Source organism: Pristiophorus japonicus, chromosome 2 (genome assembly GCF_044704955.1).
Source record: "Pristiophorus japonicus isolate sPriJap1 chromosome 2, sPriJap1.hap1, whole genome shotgun sequence".
In the NCBI taxonomy this organism is placed as follows: Eukaryota; Metazoa; Chordata; class Chondrichthyes; family Pristiophoridae; genus Pristiophorus; species Pristiophorus japonicus.
The window spans coordinates 282,140,106-282,159,892 of NC_091978.1; the positions used below are offsets into that span (position 1 = coordinate 282,140,106).

At 46.6% G+C, this 19,787-nt stretch overlaps 1 protein-coding gene across 8 annotated transcripts in view; it reads left to right on the top strand.

Annotated features, from left to right (window-relative positions):
• The window catches only part of sh3d19 (SH3 domain containing 19), a 213,543-nt gene that overhangs the window by 115,925 nt on the left and 77,831 nt on the right, over positions 1-19,787 (top strand). For 7 of the 8 annotated variants that reach the window (XM_070871449.1, XM_070871453.1, XM_070871455.1 and 4 more), the window contains 5 exons: positions 2,883-2,923; positions 4,902-4,947; positions 13,505-13,652; positions 13,751-13,937; positions 17,753-18,793. In XM_070871449.1, coding sequence (XP_070727550.1) covers positions 2,883-2,923; positions 4,902-4,947; positions 13,505-13,652; positions 13,751-13,937; positions 17,753-18,793 — 1,463 coding nt within the window. Of the gene's footprint in view, positions 1-712; positions 903-2,882; positions 2,924-4,901; positions 4,948-13,504; positions 13,653-13,750; positions 13,938-17,752; positions 18,794-19,787 lie in introns of those variants that run through there. The other variant, XM_070871452.1, reaches the window with a different exon arrangement.

Genomic DNA, 19,787 nt, shown 5'->3' on the forward strand with positions numbered 1-19,787 from the left:
GGGCAGACAGTTATGCTCCCGGGTTCAGGAGGGCTGCCAACAAGCAACCTGGCACCCCCTCTTGGCCTGGCTGAAACCCTCCCTGGTGGCCCTGTGGACCGAACTTAAACAATCGCGCAGGCTCTCCCCCTTAAGTGAAGGGAAGAACCATGGCGATGCAGCACCATGATGACATCATCAGCGTTATGCTGATGACTGCCAGCGGCCATTACTCCGCCCGCCCCCAACTTCCGCCCCTCTAGTGTGCTCACCAGTGCACTTCCACCCCCATTATGACCGATCTCCGGTCAGCCGGGGAAAAAAAAAAGCCAAAGAGCGGAACTTAGTTCCACCGCGCCAATAATAACATGAGAAATCGGGTAGGTATGCCCTGTTTCCAGCAGAAAGCAATTTTGGCCCCCATGAGAATTGAAGAAAATAAGGAAGATGAGGTGAATCAGGAGGTTGTGATTATGTGGCAGTAAGCTTGGGTTTTAAAAGCTTGAAGAATATGAGAGGAAGGAAAGACTAAGGGAAGTAAGACATTCCAGTGTTCTAAAAATTAATTAGAACAGGAGATTGTGGGATGAATCTGTTCCAACAGTCAGGATATAGGGAGGAGCAAGTGCATTGTAGGAGGATGTGCGTTTGGAGTTTGGAAAGAATGAGAAACAAAAGATCAGAGAGGCACTGACAATTCAATTCTGCTCTGCTGTAAACTGGAGGAATTATATATTTTGGAGCTGTATTGCCATCTTTGAGCTGAGAGCACTTGTACAGAGCAGTGATGGAGACCATGGGCCAGGCTGGGAGAAGGAAGAGGGCAAACTAAGAAGGAGAATGGTGAGACGAGCAAGAGACCAACTGCTCAGCTGGCAAGCAAAGACAGGGATCAATTGACTAATTGGAATGGAAAGCAACAAGTCAGTAAAACAGGAAGGTAAAGTGACGCAATGAAGATAGCCAGGTTGACACTTGGGTGAAATATGTTTTGAAATGTGGTGAAAGTGTGTATTGTTCTGCAGCAACACCAGGTTTATGTTAAGACAATGAAAATTATCCAGAAAGAGAGAGAAACAGTTGGACTTCATGCATGGTCTAAATGCCTAACACTTAATCAGATAATGTCATAAATAGTAGGAGTAAATACTATAACCTTTACATTACATTGCACCCATGAACAGCTTCCTTCATATTAGTATTTTATATGATTTGGAAGTACAGCTTAGAATGTGTGTGAGAGATAGAGTTCCAGACTTTCATTGCTTGAGTGCCTTAGTGTCTGCTTCTATGCTGCCATTGCTTCAGGATTAATAGATAATAACTCGCAGCAGGTTACAGGGAAATTCCACGAGTGTCGCAGAGGGTGCTGCCCTCATTGTTGGAATCCCAGACCGGCAAAACAGCATTCTCCCTGTATGAATTCCGGCAGCCATTCGCAGCCTTGCACAGCTGTTTTGCTGTTTGTTTCATGGGTGTCATTCTGTTCCAGGATTCAGAACTAACCGTATGCCAAGAGAAGTGAGTGAGCTGATGGAAAACTGGGCTATTAAGATTGGTAATTCAAATGGGATTTGTTCTTTGGCAGGAAAAAGCAAGCAAGTTTATAAGGCAATTAGAAAAATATATGCAAAGAAAGAATTTTGATCAGTAAGTTAGAAGGAACGAGGACAGTAATAATACTACTCTGGATAAGGCAATCCTAATATACAAACCAAAAACAAGCTGTAAGAGTCAGAGATTTTTCTGGGAAAGTGGCATCCTATTTGGAGACAATATTCTGGGCTGATGCAGAAGTTCTCCAACTTTTCAATTCTCAGCTGAGTAATGAAACCTATCCAAGCCAACTGTGAAGTATTGATGTTTTTTATTAAACTGGTTTCTTGAACGCTCCTTGTTTTTCTTTTTTGCTGCTGGTTACTGTGTATGATTAAAACTGTTGACCCTTTTCAAGGACATCTTTTAGATTTCTGAATCGATGTGAAATATAACACCAAATGTTTCAGTTTATTACATATCCTTGCACAGAATGGAAAATGAGTACATTGTGCCGGCAGTATGACACACTCGCTTGACATTTCCATGGGGATTCTTCCAATCTCCTGCTGACTTCGGCAAAATATTGCTGGAAACCACGGAAAAATGGTGTAAACTGCAGTTCCCTGGCGTTTTCACCAAAGTTACAATGAGAGATCAGGGAACCTCAACGGAAATGTTACCGCATTGTGTCATGCAGTGGGAGTGCTTGAGTTCTTGTGCACTCCCGATCTGGATATCGCAGAGAGTGAAGCTGCAAATGCCCGAATGACTCAGTAGGGTAAATGCACTCCAATATCAACATGCTTACTTTCCACCAGGGCTCACTAGATAGCTTAGGGGGACATTGAAGCTAATTGTCTTGGTCCACCCCAGTTTGGTTGCGATCAGTTAGCTTAGCACAGACCAGGAATCATACTGGGACTCTTCAAAGTTTGTAGTGTACCATCCCTGAGCCACTGGGCATACCATACAATTCTATGTTTGTTTAAATGAATCCCAGTTTTTTTTTTAAGTGATTAACTCCACCCGCCCTCTCCTTCGCTCCCCCCCCCCCAAACATATAATGATTACAAGAACAGGAGGCACTAAAAAAAAATTCTGCTTGGGTCAGGGGGGCGGTGGAGCACAAGAAGGAGAATAGCATGTATGAAGCCACATCCTCCCACCCCATGCCACAAAACTTTAATAAACCAGCCCAGTCACCACTGGCATACCATCCAATCAATAATAAATGTGCAGATGTTTCATTACCATAAATTGAAATAGAAAATGGATTTTTTTAATTTTAAAAGTAACTCTCATCAAAACAGTGATAAGTAGTTTGTATTTCAAAATGACTGAACATTTGTGTTTTGTTTAAACAGCCACGGACCATTATCTACTATAAGGGCAGCTATCAAGAGAAGTAAGTAAAACAACACCTTTTAATATATTATAGGTTGCGTAGCAGCAGGGTGCAGCTGGGGGTGTCCATGACGAGGCAAAAAATCTCATTAAATTCACCCCGATGGCTGCTGATCGTACAAAACAATCTGTAGAGAGCTTTGGTGTGGTGCCAAGGAGGAGAGTCCAGAGGCTTTCAACATCCAAACAAATGATCCAACAAACTCTGGTGTAGCGGAGGACAAACTCTGCACTTTAACCTTTGGACTTAAAGGGAAAAGTCTCGGGCACTGTGTTTGGGGGAGTTTCAAAGGCAAGGGAAGATTCTTTGTGGAAATTCCATGTGGACATTATAAACTGGAATGCTGATGTCCAGCTGCCAAAACTCTTGTGTTCCTGACATAAATGTAGAGGCTCGGCTTTCTGTTGGAATAATTAGGATACCAACTACCGTTTAACCCTTTGAGCACTGAGCGGTGTTTCATCATCTTAAAAACACGCTTGTTTTATACGATGTAACTTCTTGAAAGTTTTTTAAAAATTTCTGAGGGTGAATATTATAAGGTATATGGGACTGTACAGGACTGGAAAAGACCATATTGGACCAGCTGGTCAGTCCCAGAGTTCAAAAATAGAATACAGTGTTCACTACCAATATTACTCAGTTAATTCTTTTTCATCAAATGCCTATTCAACTCTCTAAAATTACTGATGTTATCAGCCTCCGTATTCTTGTTCATTCCAAACATTCACCACCCACTGTGTGAAGTGATTATATCTGATTTGTCCATTCACCTTTGAGCTTCATTCCATATCCCCGTCTTATTATTCTGGGTGCCATGATAAACAATATTTCAGAGCTCAACTTACTGATGCACATATTGATCTTGAATACCTCAGTAATATCCCCTCACGGTCTTCTCGAGTGTAAATGTTGAATTAGTGAAATGTTACTCATTAAGGTGAGGAATATCAGTTTCTGTCATCTAGTATCCACATCTAGGGCCCAAGTTTCCACACACGCCTAGAACGGCGCATTCCCGACCTGGACGCCCGTTTTTCGCGCCAAAAAGTGCGCCTAAAAAAAATCCTCGATATTCTCCACCTACTTGCAGGTCCTCTGGCCCTCGGCGCAGCCAGCATGAGCTGTGGGGGGGGCGGAGCCAGGTCCCTGCGCTGAAAACAGTGCCGGGACCTCTGCACATGCGCGCTACAGTGGGGCGCGCAAGTGCAGTAGCTCCAGGCGCCGAACTGTGTGGGAGGGGCCCGAAGCACGCAGCCCCGAGCCCTGGCTGAATGGCCTCAGTGGGGCTGCGTGAATAAGGCTCCTCCCACGGCCAGCTCCTGCTTCCTCCCGACCAGACCCGACACTCGCTCCCCGCCCCCACCCTGCCTCCGGACCAGACCTGACCCGACACCCGCTCCCCGCCCCCACCCTGCCTCCGGACCAGACCCGACACCCGATCCCTGCCTCCAGACCAGACCCGACACCCGCTCCCCCCACTGCCCCTGCATCCGGACCAGACCCGACACCCGATCCCTGCCTCCGGACCAGACCCGACACCCGCTCTCCCCCCCCCCCCCCCTCCCTGCCTCCGGACCAGACCCGACACCCGTGCCCGCCCCCCCCCCCCGACTGGACCCGACCCGACTCCCGCTCCCGGACTGGATCCGACCTTCCCTCTCCTCCCTCTTCCCCTCCCTCTCCCTCTTCCCCTCCCTCTCCCTCTTTCCCCTCCCTCTCCCTCTTTCCCCCCCCTCTCCCTCTTCCCCCCCCCTCTCCCTCTTTCCCCTCCATCTTCCCCCCCCCCTCTCCCTATGCTAATTAATAAGAACATCTACGTCCTGCCAAAAAATATCACTGGATCCATTTGTTCCTGCTAAACAAATACTGTTGATTGAATGAATGTTCCCATTAACAAGTCCCTCCTGTAGCAGCAAGTGAATACTTTAATCAATCCTACTCAGATTCTTTGTTTTCTCCCAATTTCCTTATTTAGCATCAAGTCGCACATCATCGCAGAGTGAACTGCGGAGAGAAAGGAGGTATGAAGCTCATGTTTTTTCATTCAAAATTTATATTTTCCCCTCTTTCATCCTTTTCCCCTCTAATCTCCCAGGACCACATGCTTACTGCAGCTAGGAGGGCAGGTGGTACCCAGGTCTCTGGCAGCATTACTGTGAGCCAGGAGTAGTGGAACGGGGTCTTGGTAGAATTCCTTACAATTTTCCATTCCCTGAGCAGAAGCCAAGTGCTTCTCCATAGCGCTGTGGCTAATATTGAGTATTCAGTAGGATCAAATCTACTTCCTATCAACATCCTTCAGTGTTTCAAGACATGGCCCAAAGTTACACTTTAAAAAAAAAAAAAGAGTGTTGTGCATATCAGTGTGATGAACTGATTATAGCACACACTTTACTGAATGGTGAGCAAAGTACTGAATTAGTTTGTCTGCATCATTTGATCAGTGATGGCCAGGCCTTCATTGGATGACTGTTACTCCAGTCTTGGTCATTCAGACATATACTCAATGTTAAAAAGTAACTTTTGAATACATTTTTATATATTTTATTTATATATGTGTGGCCAATAACAACACATAATAACTTTTACTTTGCGTATGTAGGATGCAGAATTTATTCAGAATATAAAATGAGAGCAGCTCGACCAGAAGTGCTATCAACCAAACTGCTGACCGTTCTGTCCTTGCCCATTGACTGCATACACACTTTCCAGCAGCATTCAGTACATCAGCGATGGTAACTGGTACACTCGTAATAAAGGATGAAACTGAGTACTGTGTACCATGAGCAAGTGTGACCGCAGCTCCTTTTAATAAGACTCCAGAGTGCAGGTACCTTGTGGGTGGCCTGCTTATATACCGTGCTCCCAAGGGATGCTGGGATCCCTTGGGACTCCCAACAGGTGGGCCTTCTGGTGGTCAGGTGTCATACAGGTTACAAGGGGTTAAATACATAACATCACTCCCCCGTGAAATCAACAGTACACTTATTTACAAGCTGAAACGATCTGGGGCTTTTTCCCCCTTGTCGATCGTCTCAGTACAAATGCAGGTGTGAGTGAGTTGGTCAGTTCTTCACTGAGCTGTTGGGCAGCCGGCCTTGCTGAGCTGCTGGGGATGATGAGTTCAGCATCATGGTCAACCATAATGTCAGTTGCCACTTGTGTGTGTGTGTGTGTGTTGGAGGGTCAAAGTTGGTGGTGTCTTCTTCGGGTTGTTGGTGAACCGCAATTTGATTTGGTCCAAATGTTTTCAGTACGTTTGTCCATTGGCCAATTTGATCTGAAACACCCTACTCCCCTCTTTGGCTGTGACCGTGCCAGCGAGCCATTTGGGACCGTGTCCATAATTGAGCACAGACACAGGATCATTTATCTCAATATCGTGTGACAAATTTGTGCGGTCATGATACATACTTTGTTGATGCCGCTTCCCTTCACATGATCATGGAGATCAGAGTGGACAAGAGAGAGCCTTGTTTTTAGCACCTTTTTCATGAGCAGCTCGGCTGGGGGAACCCCGGTGAGTGAGTGGGGTCTGCTGTGATAGCTGAGCAGCATTCGGAACAGCCGGGTCTGTAGGGAGCCTTCCGACACTCATTTCAAGCTTTGCTTGATGGTCTGAACTGCTCGTTCTGCCTGGCCGTTGGGTGTGGGCTTGAACGGGGCAGATGTGACGTGTTTGATCCCGTTGCAGGTCATGAATTCCTTGAATTCAGCACTGGTGAAGCATGGCTGACGAGGACATCAGGCAAGCCGTGCGTGGCAAACATGGCTCTTAGGCTTTCAATAGTGGCTGTGGACGTGCTTACTGACATTATTGCACATTCAATCCATTTTGAGTAAGAGTCCACGACAACCAAAAACATTTTGCTCAGAAATGGACCCGCATAGTCCACGTGGATCCTCGATTACGGTTTGGAGGGCCACGATTACAAACTTAGTGGTGACTCTCTGGGTGCATTGCTCAGCTGAGAGCAAGTGTTGCACTGGCGCACGCATGACTCTAAATCTGAGTTGATGCCGGGCCACCACACATGGGATCTGGCTATGGCTTTTATCATTACAATGCCTGGGTGGGTGCTGTGCAGTTCACATATGAAAGTATCTCTGCCTTTCTTGGGCAAGACCACACGATTGCCCCACAATAGACAGTCCGCCTGCAGGGGCAACTCGTCTTTGCGTCTGTGGAACGGCTTAATCGCCTCCTGTATCTCCGCTGGGACACCGGACCAGCTCCCGTGGAGGACACAGTTTTTTTTTACCAAGGACAGTAAAGGATCCTGGCTAGTCCAGATCCTGATCTGGCGAGCCGTAACGGGAGACTTCTCATTCTCGAATGCCTCCATGACCATGAGCAGGTCTGCTGGCTGTGCCATTTCCACCCCGGTGGTGGACAATGGCAACCGACTGAGAGCATCTGCACCGTTCTCTGTGCCAGTCTGTGGCGGATTACATGGTTGTATGCCGACAGCGTGAGTGCCCATCTTTGGATGTGGGCAGAGGCAATGGTATTAATCCCTTTGCTCTCAGAACAGCGATATGAGCGGTTGTGGTCAATTTCAAGCTCAAACTTGAGGCCAAATAAGTACTGGTGCATTTTTTTCACCCCGTAGACGCATGCCAGAGCCTCTTTTTCAATCATGCTGTCGGCCCTTTCGGCCTTGGACAAACTCCTGGACGCATAAACGACCGGTTGCAAAATCCCCGATTCGTTAGCCTATTGTAACACACACCAGACCCCGTATGACGATGCATTGCAAGCTAGCAGTAATCGTTTACAAGGGTTATACAGGACAAGCAGTTTGTTTGCACACAACAGATTTCTGGCTTTCTTAATGGCAGCCTCTTGTGAATTCCCCCATACCCAGTCATCTCCCTTGCGCAGTAGCACATGTAGGGGTTCTAGCAGGGTGCTTAACCCAGGTAGGAAATTACCGAAATAGTTAAGGAGTCCCAGGAACGACCGCAGCTCCATCACGTTCTCTGGTCTCGGCACGTTCTTGATGGCCTTGGTCTTGGCGTCGGTGGGCCTGATGCCGTCTGCTGCGATTCTTCTTCCCAAGAACTCGACGTCCTGTGCCAAGAAAACACACTTCAAGCGTTTCAACCTGAGGCCCACGCGATCCAACCAACTAAGAACCTCTTCCCGATTCTTCAAGTGCTCAATGGTGTCCCGACCTGTAACCAGTATGTCATCCTGGAAAACCACGGTGCAAGAACCTGACTTCTCCATGTTCCGCTGGAAGATAGCCGCGGCCCACCGAATTCCGAATGGGCACCGGTTATAGATGCACAGACCTTTGTGCGTGTTGATGCAGGTGAGGCCTTTCGAAGACTCCTCCAGCTCCTGCGTCATGTAGGCCGAGGTCAGGTCCAGCTTGGTGAACGTCTTCCCTCCAGCCACGGTCGCAAATAGGTCGTCTGCCTTGGGTAGTGGGTACTGGTCCTGTAGCGAGAAACGGTTAATCGTTACTTTATAGTCCCCACAAATTCTAACCGTGCCGTCCTCTTTAAGTACCGGGACAATCAGTACTAGCCCAGTCGGTGAATTCCACCGGCGCGATGATGCCTTCTCGTTGCAGCCTGTCCAGCTCAATTTCCACTTTTTCATGCATCATGTACGGTATCGCCCTTGCCTTGTGGTGAATGGGTCGCGTACCAGGAATCAAATGGATCTGCACTTTCGTCCCCAAGAAGTTTCCAATGCCTGGTTCGAACAACGATGGAAACTTGCTCAGAACCTGGGCACATGAGGAGTTGTCAACAGACAAAAGCGCTCGAATGTCGTCCCAGTTCCAGCGGATTTTTCCCAGCCAGCTTCTGCCAAACAACGTGAGGCCATCCCCTGGCACAATCCACAGCGGGAGTTCGTGTACTGCTCCGTCATAGGAGACTTTGACTTCTGCACTGCCAATTACAGGGATTAGTTCATTGGTGTAAGTCCTTAGTTTGGTGAATGGGGCTGAGCTTGGGCCTGTGTGCCTTTTTGTGTCCGTGTCCAGTTCCATAGATACTGGAATACCGTTCAGTTCAACTTTCAACATTATTGGTGGACATTTTGTAGTGAATGTGTGTACCCTGTACACTTCTGCCTCCTTGATATGAGTCTCCAATTCAGCCTGATCCACAGTGGATCAATCTTCCTCTGCAACGTGGTGGTTTGCAGGGTTTGCAGCTCGCCTGCACATTCGCTGGAGGTGTCCCATTGTTCTGCAACCGTTGCACGCATAGTGCTTGAAGCGACATTGATGGGGCCGATGATCCACAACGCCAACAAGGTGTTAAATGCCTCGCATTAACGATTAATGGCGGACTCTGGGTCAACTGAGGTCGGGCAGCAGCAGCCGGCGTGTACGTTCTGCCATGTAAATTTCTGCTCGAAGTCAACGTTCCTTTATGCACAGTACTGGCCAAAACTTCTTTACTCTGCGAAATCTGTTTGGTGTTGTTGCTGGTGGACATAAATGCCTGGGCTATCGTTATGGCTTTACTTAGATTCGGAGTTTCTACAGTCAACAGTTGGCGACGGATTGTCTCCTGTCCAATACCCAGTACAAAAAAGTCTCTGAACATTTGTTCTCGGAATCCCTCAAACTATCAATGTCCTGTGAGGTGCCTTAGTTCGGCGAAATAGCTCGCCACTTCCTGGCCCACCGATCGTCGACACGTGTAGAACCTATATCTCGCCATCAAAAGGCTTTCCATACTATTTAGGTGCTCCTGGACAAGAGTACACAATTCTTCTTAGGATTTCTCTGTTTTTGCCAGAGCCAGGAGATTCTTCATGAGGCCTTGGGTTGTTGCCCCACAGACAGTTAGGAGGATCGCCCTTCGTTTGGTAGCGTGCTCGTCCCCTCCCAGCTCGTTGGCTACAAAGTATTGGTCGAGACTCTCCACAAAGGTCTCCCAATCGTCCCCTTCTGAGAACTTCTCCAGGATACTGACCGTTCTTTGCAATTTCGCACGGTTGTTCGTTACCTCGTCGCCAATTGGTGTACACTTAATACTGATTACTGTGCACAATGAGCAAGTATGACCTTAGCTCCTTTAATAAGACTCCAGAGTGCAGGTACCTCGTGGGTGGCCTGCTTATATACCGTGCCCCCAAGGGATGCTGGGATCCTTTGGGACTCCCAACAGGTGGGCCCTCTGGTGGTCAGGCGTCATACAGGTTACAAGGGGTTAAATACATAATAGTAACCTCAGCTGATTTTCTTTTATTCCCTTCAGCCTCAGGACACAGATGCTAATTTGTGCCATGATGCCCCTCCTGAGTGAGATCAGTTAATTGAGCATAGACAGCGTAATTGTGAATTTTGAGATTCACTCAGTGATTTGTCCAACGATTTCCATTTTTGTAAATGCTTATAGAAACATAGAAACATAGAAAATAGGTGCAGGAGTAGGCAATTCGGCCCTTCGAGCCTGCACCGTCATTCAATAAGATCATGGCTGATCATTCCCTCAGTATCCCTTTCCTGCTTTCTCTCCATACCCCTTGATCCCCTGAGCCGTAAGGGCCATTTCTAACTCCCTCTTGAATATATCCAATGAACTGGCATCAACAACTCTCTACGGCAAGGAATTCCATAGGTTAACAACTCTGAGTGAAGAAGTTTCTCCTCATCTCAGACCTAAATGGCCTACCCCTTATCCTAAAACTATGTCCCCTGGTTCTGGACTTCCCCAACATCGGGAACATTCTTCCCGCATCTAACATGTCCAGTCCTGTCAGAATCTTATATGTTTCTATGAGATCCCCTCTCATCCTTCTAAACTCCAGTGAATAAAAGCCCAGTTGATCCAGTCTCTCCTCATATGACAGCCCAGCCATCCCTGGAATCAGTCTGGTGAACCTTCGCTGCACTCTCTCAATAGCAAGAACGTCCTTCCTCAGATTAGGAGACCAAAACTGAACACAATATTCCAGGTGAGGCCTCACCAAGGCCCTGTACAACTGCAGTAAAACCTCCCTGCTCCTATACTGAAATCCCCTAGCTATGAAGGCCAACATACCATTTGCTTTCTTCACCACCTGCTGTACCTGCGTGCCCACTTTCAGTGACTGATGAACCATGACACCCAGGTCTCGTTGCACCTCCCCTTTTCCTCATCTGCCGCCATCCAGATAATATTCTGCCCTCGTGTTTTTGCCCCCAAAATGGATAACCTCACATTTATCCACATTATATTGCATCTGCCATGCATTTGCCCACTCACCTAACCTGTCCAAGTCACCCTGCAGCCTCTTAGCGTCCTCCTCACAGCTCACATCGCCACCTAGTTTAGTGTCATCTGCAAACTTGGAGATATTACACTCAATTCCTTTATCTAAATCATTAATGTATATTGTAAAGAGCTGAGGTCCCAGCACTGAGCCCTGCGGCACTCCACTAGTCACTGCCTGCCATTCTGAAAAGGACCCGTTTATCACAACTCTGCTTCTTGTCTGCCAACCAGTTCTCTATCCACGTCAGTACATTACCCCCAATACCATGCGCTTTGATTTTTCACACCAATCTCTTGTGCGGTACCTTGTCAAAAGCCTTCTGAAAGTCCAAAGACACCACATCCACTGGTTCTCCCTTGTCCACTCTGCTAGTTACATCCTCAAAAAATTCTAGAAGATTCGTCAAGCTTGACTTCCCTTTCATAAATCCATGCTAACTTGGTCCAATCCTGTCACTGCTTTCCAAATGTGCTGCTATTTCATCCTTAATGATTGATTCCAACATTTTCCCCACTACTGATGTCAGGCTAACCGGTCTATAATTACCTGTTTTCTCTCTCCCTCCTTTTTTAAAAAGTGGTGTTACATTAGCTGCTACTCCAGTCCATAGGAACTGATCCAGGGTCAATAGACTGTTGAAAAATGATCACCAATGCATCCACTATTTCTAGGGCCACTTCCTCAAGTACTCTGGGATGCAGACTATCAGGCACCGGGGATTTATCGGCCTTCAATCCCATCAATTTCCCAAACACAATTTCTTGCCTGGTATGGATATCCTTCAGATCCTCCTTCTCACTAGACCTGTTGTTCCCTAGTACATTCGGAAGGTTATTTGTGTCTTCCTTCGTGAAGGCAAAACAGAAGTATTTGTTCAATTGGCCTGCCATTTCTTTGTTCCCCATTATAAATTCACCTGAATCCGACTGCAAGGGACCTACGTTTGTCTTCACTAATCTTTTTCTCTTTTGCAGCTTTTGCAGTCAGTTTTTATGTTCCCTGCAAGCTTCCTTTCATACTCTATTTTCCACCTCTTAATTAAACCCTTAGTCTTCCTCTGTTGAATTCTAAATGTCTCCCAGTCCTCAGGTTTGTTACTTTTTCTAGCCAAATTATATGCCTCTTCCTTGGCTTTAACACTATCCTTAATTTCCCTTGTTAGCCATGGTTGAGCCACCTTCCCCGTTTTATTCTTACTCCAGACAGGGATGTACAATTGTTGAAGTTCATCCATGTGATCTTTAAATGTTTGCCATTGCTTATCCACCGTCAACCCTTTAAGTATCCTTTGCCAGTCTATTCTAGCCAATTCACGCCTCATACCATCGAAGTTACCTTTCCTTAAGTTCAGGACCCTAGTTTCCGAATTAACTGTCATTCTCCATCTTAATAAAGAATTCTACCATATTATGGTCACTCTTCCCCAAGGGGCCTCGCACAACTAGATTGCTAATTAGTCCCTTCTCATTACACATCACCCAGTCTAGGATGGCCAGCTCTCTGGTTGGTTCCTCGACATGTTGGTCTAGAAAACCATCCCTAATACACTCCAGGAAATCCTCCTCCAACGCATTGCTACCAGTTTGGTTAGCCCAATCAATATGTAGAATAAAGTCGCCCATGATAACTGCTGTACCTTTATTGCACACCTCCCTTATTTCTTGTATGATGCTGTCCCCAACCTCACTACTACTGTTTGGTGGTCTGTACACAACTCCCACTAGCGTTTTCTGCCCTTTGGAATTCCGCAGCTCCACCCATACCAATTCCACATCATCCAGGCTAATGTCCCTCCTTACTATTGCATTAATTTCCTCTTTAACCAGCAATGCCACCCCACCTCCTTTTCCTTTCTGTCTATCCTTCCTAAATGTTGAATACCCCTGGATGTTGAGTTCCCAGCCTTGGTCCCCCTGGAGCCATGTCTCTGTGATGCCAATTACATCATATCCGTTAACTGCTATCTGCGCAGTTAATTCGTCCACCTTATTCCGAATACTCCTCGCATTGAGACACACAGCCTTCAGGCTTGTCTTTTTAACACCCTTTGCCCCTTTAGAATTTTGCTGTAATGTGGCCCTTTTTGTTTTTTGCCCTCCACTTTTACTATTCTCCTTTCTATCCTTTGCTTCTGACTCCATTTTATTTCTCTGTCTCTCTGCATAGGTTCTCATCCCCTGCCAAATTAATTTAACTCCTCCCCAAACAAGTAAGGGATTTCTTTATTGTAGTTTGCAACAATGTGTTGAGGAATTTAGGTAATTCCACTAAATATTACCTCAGTTTGAGTGTCGACAGATATGTGCTACATTCTGGCTCACTAAAATAATTTTTCCATCTTCCCTCAGGCGTCCAGCCATTACAGTCGTATCTGCAGAGCCCATAGGACCGAGCCCTTGGTATCCCTGTACACCAGGGAACTGTGCAACCTCTGGTGGGCTGAGACTTTCAAATCCTCGGACTCTCTGGAGAATCGATGAACCTGTTGCTGCAGAAGTAAGAAATCTGTTTGTAAAAGAGGGTGAGCTTATTTGAGATTTACTTTTGTAAAGGTCATGTTGATGGAGTGTTCATTTTCCAAACGTTGATTACAGCCTCCACCATCGTATGAGCAGGTGATCAGAGAAATCAACCAACAACCAGTGCCAACACTCTCTGCCCCAAGGCGTTCAACCACCACTACATCAACACAGACTGAATTTGATCTGGACACTGAGAATCTAGAGACGAGGAGTGCTGATGGTGATTTTACAAGTTTGAGAGGGAACATTCCTGTGACAGGTAGGGAATCACCCTGTTTTATAATGGCATGTAGAAGTAAAGAGCAAAACAAGACTAAGGCTTGCATTGACTATAATCAGTATCTATAAGTAACGATATAGTAATAGCAAATTTAGCAACAAGTAGTAGTACATGAGCGTTAAACATAAGGGGCTAGACGTCAAAATTCCTGGTCTGCACTCAGTACTACACTGAGTTGTATTTTAAAAAATTGTTTAGAGAGCAGTTTTTTAATTTCAGGTATGTGATTTTTTTTTGTTTTTTTAAGCCTGGGTTTATTCCCTTGATCCTTCAGGACAGACCCACCAGAGCTGGTGGCACAGTGGTATACAGTCGGGAGGGAATGGTCCTAGAAGTTCTCGACTTTGACTCTGGACCCCTGTCTCATGGCTTCAGGTCAAGCATGGGCAAGGAAAACCTCCTGCTGATTTCTATCTACCGCCCTCCCTCAGTTGATGAATCAGTACTCCTCCATGTTGAACACCACTTGGAAGAAGCACTGAGGGCAGCAAGAGCAGAGAATGTACTCTGGATGGGGACTTCAAAGTCAGTCACCAAGAGTGGCTCAGTAGCACCTCAACTGACCAAGCTGGCGGAGTCCTGAAGGACATATCTGCCAGAGTCCTGAAGGACATATCTGCCAGACTGGTACTGCAGCAGGTGGTGAGAGAACCAAGGTGAGGGAAAAACCTACTTGACCGCGACCTCACCAATCTACCTGTCACAGATGTGTCTGTCCATGACAGCATTGGTAGCAGGGACCAGCGCACAGTCCTTGTGGAGACAAAGTCCCATCTTCACACTGAGGATACCCTCCATCGTGTAGTGTGGCACCACCACCGTGCTAAATTGGATAGATTCAGAACCAATCGAGCAGCTCAAAACTGGGCAGCCATGAGGCGCTGTGGGCCATCAGCAGCAACAGAATTATATTGCACCACAGTATGTAATCTCATTGCCCAGCGTATTCCTCACTCTACCATTATCATCAAGCCAGGGGACCGACCCTGGTTCAATGAGGTGTGTAGAAGAGCATGTCAGGAGCAGCACCAGGCATACCTAAAAATGAGGTGCCAACCTGGGGAAGCTGCAACACAGGACTACATGCATGCTAACCAGCGGAAGCAGCATGCTATAGACAGAGCTAAGGCTTCTTCAGCAGCACCTCCCAAACCCGCGACCTCTACCACCTAGAAGGACAAGGGCAGCAGGCGCATGGGAACATCATCACCTGAAAGTTCCCCTCCAAATGACACACCATCCTGACTTGGAAATATATCACCGATCCTTCACCGTCGCCATGATTTCTGCATGCTCTCGGCGATGAGACTCGAGGTGCTCAGCGCCCTCCCAGATGCACTTCCTCCACTTAGGGTGATCTTTGGCTAGGGATTCCCAGGTGTCAATGGGGGCACTTTTTCAGGGAGGCTTTGAGGGTGTCCCTGTAACGTTTCTTCTGCCCACCTTTGGCTCGTTTTCCGTGAAGGAGTTCTGAGTAGAGCGCTTGCTTTAGGAGTCTCGTGTCTGGCATGCGAACTATGTGGCCTGCCCAGCGGAGCTGATCAAGTGTGGTCAGTGCTTCAGTGCTGGGAATATTGGCGTGGTCGAGGACGCTAATGTCAGTGTGTCTGTCCTCCCAGGGGATTTTCAGGATCTTGCGGAGGCAACGTTGGTGGTATTTCTCCAGTGACTTGAGGTGTCTACTGTACATGGTCCGTGTCTCTGACCCATACAGGAGGGCGGGCATTACTACAGCCCTGTAGACTATGAGCTTGGTGGCAGTTTTGAGGGCTTGATCCTTAAACACTCTTTTCCTCAGGTGGCTGAAGGCTACACTGGCGCACTGGAGGTAGTGTTGAATCTCGTCGTCAATGTCTGCTCTTGTTGATAAGAGGCTCCCGAGGTTTGGGAAATGGCCCAAGTTGTCCAGGGCCAGTGAAGGTTGAACAGGTTCCCACTGGTGCTATAGTTTAGTTCCACTCCAGCGGGGAGCTTGTTGACTGTAAGGTGGAGCATGGCAGCGAGGATGATTGCTGGGAAAGTCATCGCTAGAGTCCTCCTCAACCGTCTTCTCCCTGTGGCTGAGGAGCTCCTCCCGGAATCACAGTGCAGATTTCGTCCCCTACGGGGCACAACGGACATGATTTTTGCAGCGCGACGGCTGCGGGAAAAGTGCAGGGAACAGCACCAGCCCTTATACATGGCCACCTTCGACTTTACAAAGGCCTTTGACATTGTCAACCGTGAGGGTCTAAGGAGCATCGTTGTCCTTTTCGAATGCCCCCAAAAGTTCGTCACTATCCTCCGCCTGCTCCACGAAGACATGTAGGCCGTGATCCTTACCAACGGATCCACTACAGACTTCATCCACATCCGGACTGGGGTCAAACAGGGCTGCGTCATCGCCCCAACCCGCTTCTCAATCGTCCTCGCTGCCATGCACTAACAATATTGGGCACCCAGCTGATGCGTGCAGCCAATGACTAACACTGGGAGCGCTGGCTGCACACACAAATCATGGAAATGAGCAGGCAGCACAAAGTTGCCATCCTGCTATGCAGTGCAATCAATGGGCCCGGGTTAATTGCACATCACAATCCTTGCGCCAATTTTCAGTGTTTATGCAAGTTGAGTCTAAACCAGTAAGTATAAATTAGAATATTTAATTCAGTGTAAAATCTTGTACATAAAGCAAAATAAAGAAATGGAAAGAAAGATGGAATTAAGAGAGAGATAAGAGATGGAAAGAAAACATTTTTAAAAAAATTTAATATTTAATTATTTTTAAAATCTCCAGCAATGATTACATTCTGCAGGAATGTGACTTCACGCTTGTAATGTTACATTTTCAGGGCCAGAATGGTTGTTTGGCATTAATTTAGACTTATCATGCCATTAAAAATTCACTTACACCTAAATGCACCAGCCCTAACTTTTTCTGGTGTATCTAGTGGGTAAATGCCACAACTTCATGCCCTTCATGTGTTTTAATGCTAAATCTATTGGTGAGGTGTAGGAGTTTATGGAGGAACAGGGCATATCGGACAGCAACTGCCAGATGTCTGCGTTTAACTATGTATGTGCGGACTCTGAAAGTTGCTGTCTGATTTACTCCATAATAACGGTGAGTGCTGATAGCCTCACCCTTATTGCTATGGCAAAATTCAGGCCATTGTAAAATATTCATGCTTGCCAGAGGATTAAAGTTTGGAATCTAAGCAAACCACTCGAGCGTCGTTCTTGGCTTCCGAGGTCATAATTCACATCAATCAGATTATTGCCTTGTAATCCACTTTCTTTTGTTATCTTTAATATGCTTTATAATTTTTAAATTTTACATCCATAAGCCTAAACATCCACCCCCTCCATCTCGATGTAACGTGGCTGCCATGTGTACTATCTACAGGATGCACTGCAGCAACTCATCAAGCACTTCCCAAACCCGCAATCTCCACCACCTAAAAGGACCAGGGCAGCAGGTGCATGGGAGTGCCATCACTTCTCAGGTCCCTTCCAAGTCGCACACCAACCTGACTTGGACATATATTGCCGTTCCTTCATTGTCACTAGGTCAAGGTCCTGGAACTCCCTACCTAACAGAATTGTAGAAGCATCTTCACCACCAGGACTGCAGCTGTTTAAGAAGGTGGTCCACCATCACCTCAAGGGCAATTGGGGATGGGCAATAGATCCCAGCCTCTTCAATGACATCCAAATCCCAATAATGATTTTTTTTTTTAAATGATATAATATATATGCTGGTCTGCTCTTTACATACCTTATTTTCAATTTATCTTGTGCCTCTTTTGTTCTAGTTCAGAAACCAGTGAAACCTTCCAGACCAACTGTGTGCCTCATTCCTATTAGGCCTGTGGAAAGTGAAGCGCCTTTGATTTTGATAGAAAGTAATTCCAGTCGGGAACAAAGTGTCCAAACGAACACTAATGTTGAGGGGCGTCCAATACCGAGGCCCAGGTCCTTAGATAACTTCAAGATACTTTTTGAAGAACTGCAAAGTGAGACTTCTGAGGGAGAAAGTAAAGAAAGTTCCTCCAAAATTGGTGTTATACGTGGGTTAACTTTGTGTCAAAATCAATCTGCAGAAGATCATTTTGTCAACCAAGACACAATGGGAGATAGCAGTGGGCACAGTATCCTTTCCAGGATAAAGGCATTTGAAACACAAACAGATTCTGAAAATTCTGCTGCTAACACACGGCCATCAAAGAGACCAGAAGTTGTTCCACGATCTTTAGGGCTGAAGCCTGCAGTAGCCCAAGGGAAACCAACTGCAGCTCCCAAACCTTCTGTGGCTGACAAGAATTCAGGAGAATCCGATAATGGGGCTAAAACAAAACCTGTAGCAGCAGAGAGACAGGGGCCAATCCTGTTTCCAAAACCACAAACTGTGAGCACAGCTGTTGGACCCAAGCCAGAACCACCGAAGAAACCAAAACCCAGTATCTCAGCAGAGTCAAAACAGAGAGATGGAGCTAATAACGCTTTAAATCTTGGGGAGGAGGCACCTTCACCTACTGTCACTCCTCAGAGAGAAAGATCTGCAGATAGGAGGAATCAAGTTCCTGTTCCAGCACCAAGGCCCACAGTGGCAAAAAGGACCATTCCCATTGAAAACCGTGATGCACCTTTAATAGCACCTAAGCAGAATGCTTCTAGACCTTCGGTGCTGCCCATAACGAAGGCATCTATGGTGCAGGTCGAAGGATCTTCAACCAACAAACATGCACCTTCTCCGCAAATAATCTCAAGAAGCTCACCGGATCTGATAAGTTTTGATGATGATGTTGTACCCGCTGTTCCAACAGGAGATAATGTGACCTCTTTAGTGACCGTAGGTAATGTAATTAGTTTTCTAAAGACTGCATTATGTGTACTCGCTGCTGGCACAGTAAGAGAAGATAGCATTTGAACTCTAGAATTATTTTCTCCCCATCTCTTCTGAAGTTGTTGATTGTTGCTCCATAGGTTCTACCAGCCCTCTGGTACGTTATGCAAATCACCATGTAAGGCCAGCCAATGAGCTTAGAAAGTTATTTGACCATGGGGAGCATTACAGTGAAGGCCAATCCTGTCCTTGCCCAACATCAGTATTTCTAATGTCTGACCTGGTTTGCTGTGTAGCAATTAAGAGCAAGAACCACAACCTAGTCTTTATTTTGCCTCATCTCACGCCCTCTCCCCAAGAGCACTAAGGTAAATTGTAGCATCCATAGTGCTTCCCCAACTAACTCAGCACAGACTGCGGCTTTCTGGATTGTGTGGCTCAGCTATTCATACCTTAACCAGCTAAGCCACTGGAGAGCTTATTAAGTTACTTTAAAGGCAACTTGTGATGAACTGCCTAATTATTTGCAGGATATATGACTATGGGCTATTATACTATCCTCCACTTGTGTTCACACATGTGCACTTTCCAGCTGGATGGCTGATTTCCCCCCCCCCCCCCGCACCCCCCCCCCCCTCCCTAGCCTACCTTGGGATGCTTCCGCATCCAAACTGCTGTCTCACCTAAGATCAGACTGAGAATCAAACCTGGAATTTTCTGGTCTGTATCATTCAGTACTACACTTGATGCATGTACCTACACGGCCCTCGGGAGAGCTGATACCTAAGCTTTAATTATTATAATTCAAAAATGTAATAGACAGCGGTATTGAGTCATTATTTTCTACGCCTATTCTGTACAGATGATTCACCCCTAATAGTGATCTGGTCTTTTCCTCCAGTCATTTCCAATTACCTCCTTCACTCTATGATGAGAGGGATGTTTGATGGGAGATGAAGCAGGATGGGGACATTTGGACACAAGTTGTGGAGCTAGGAAGTGAC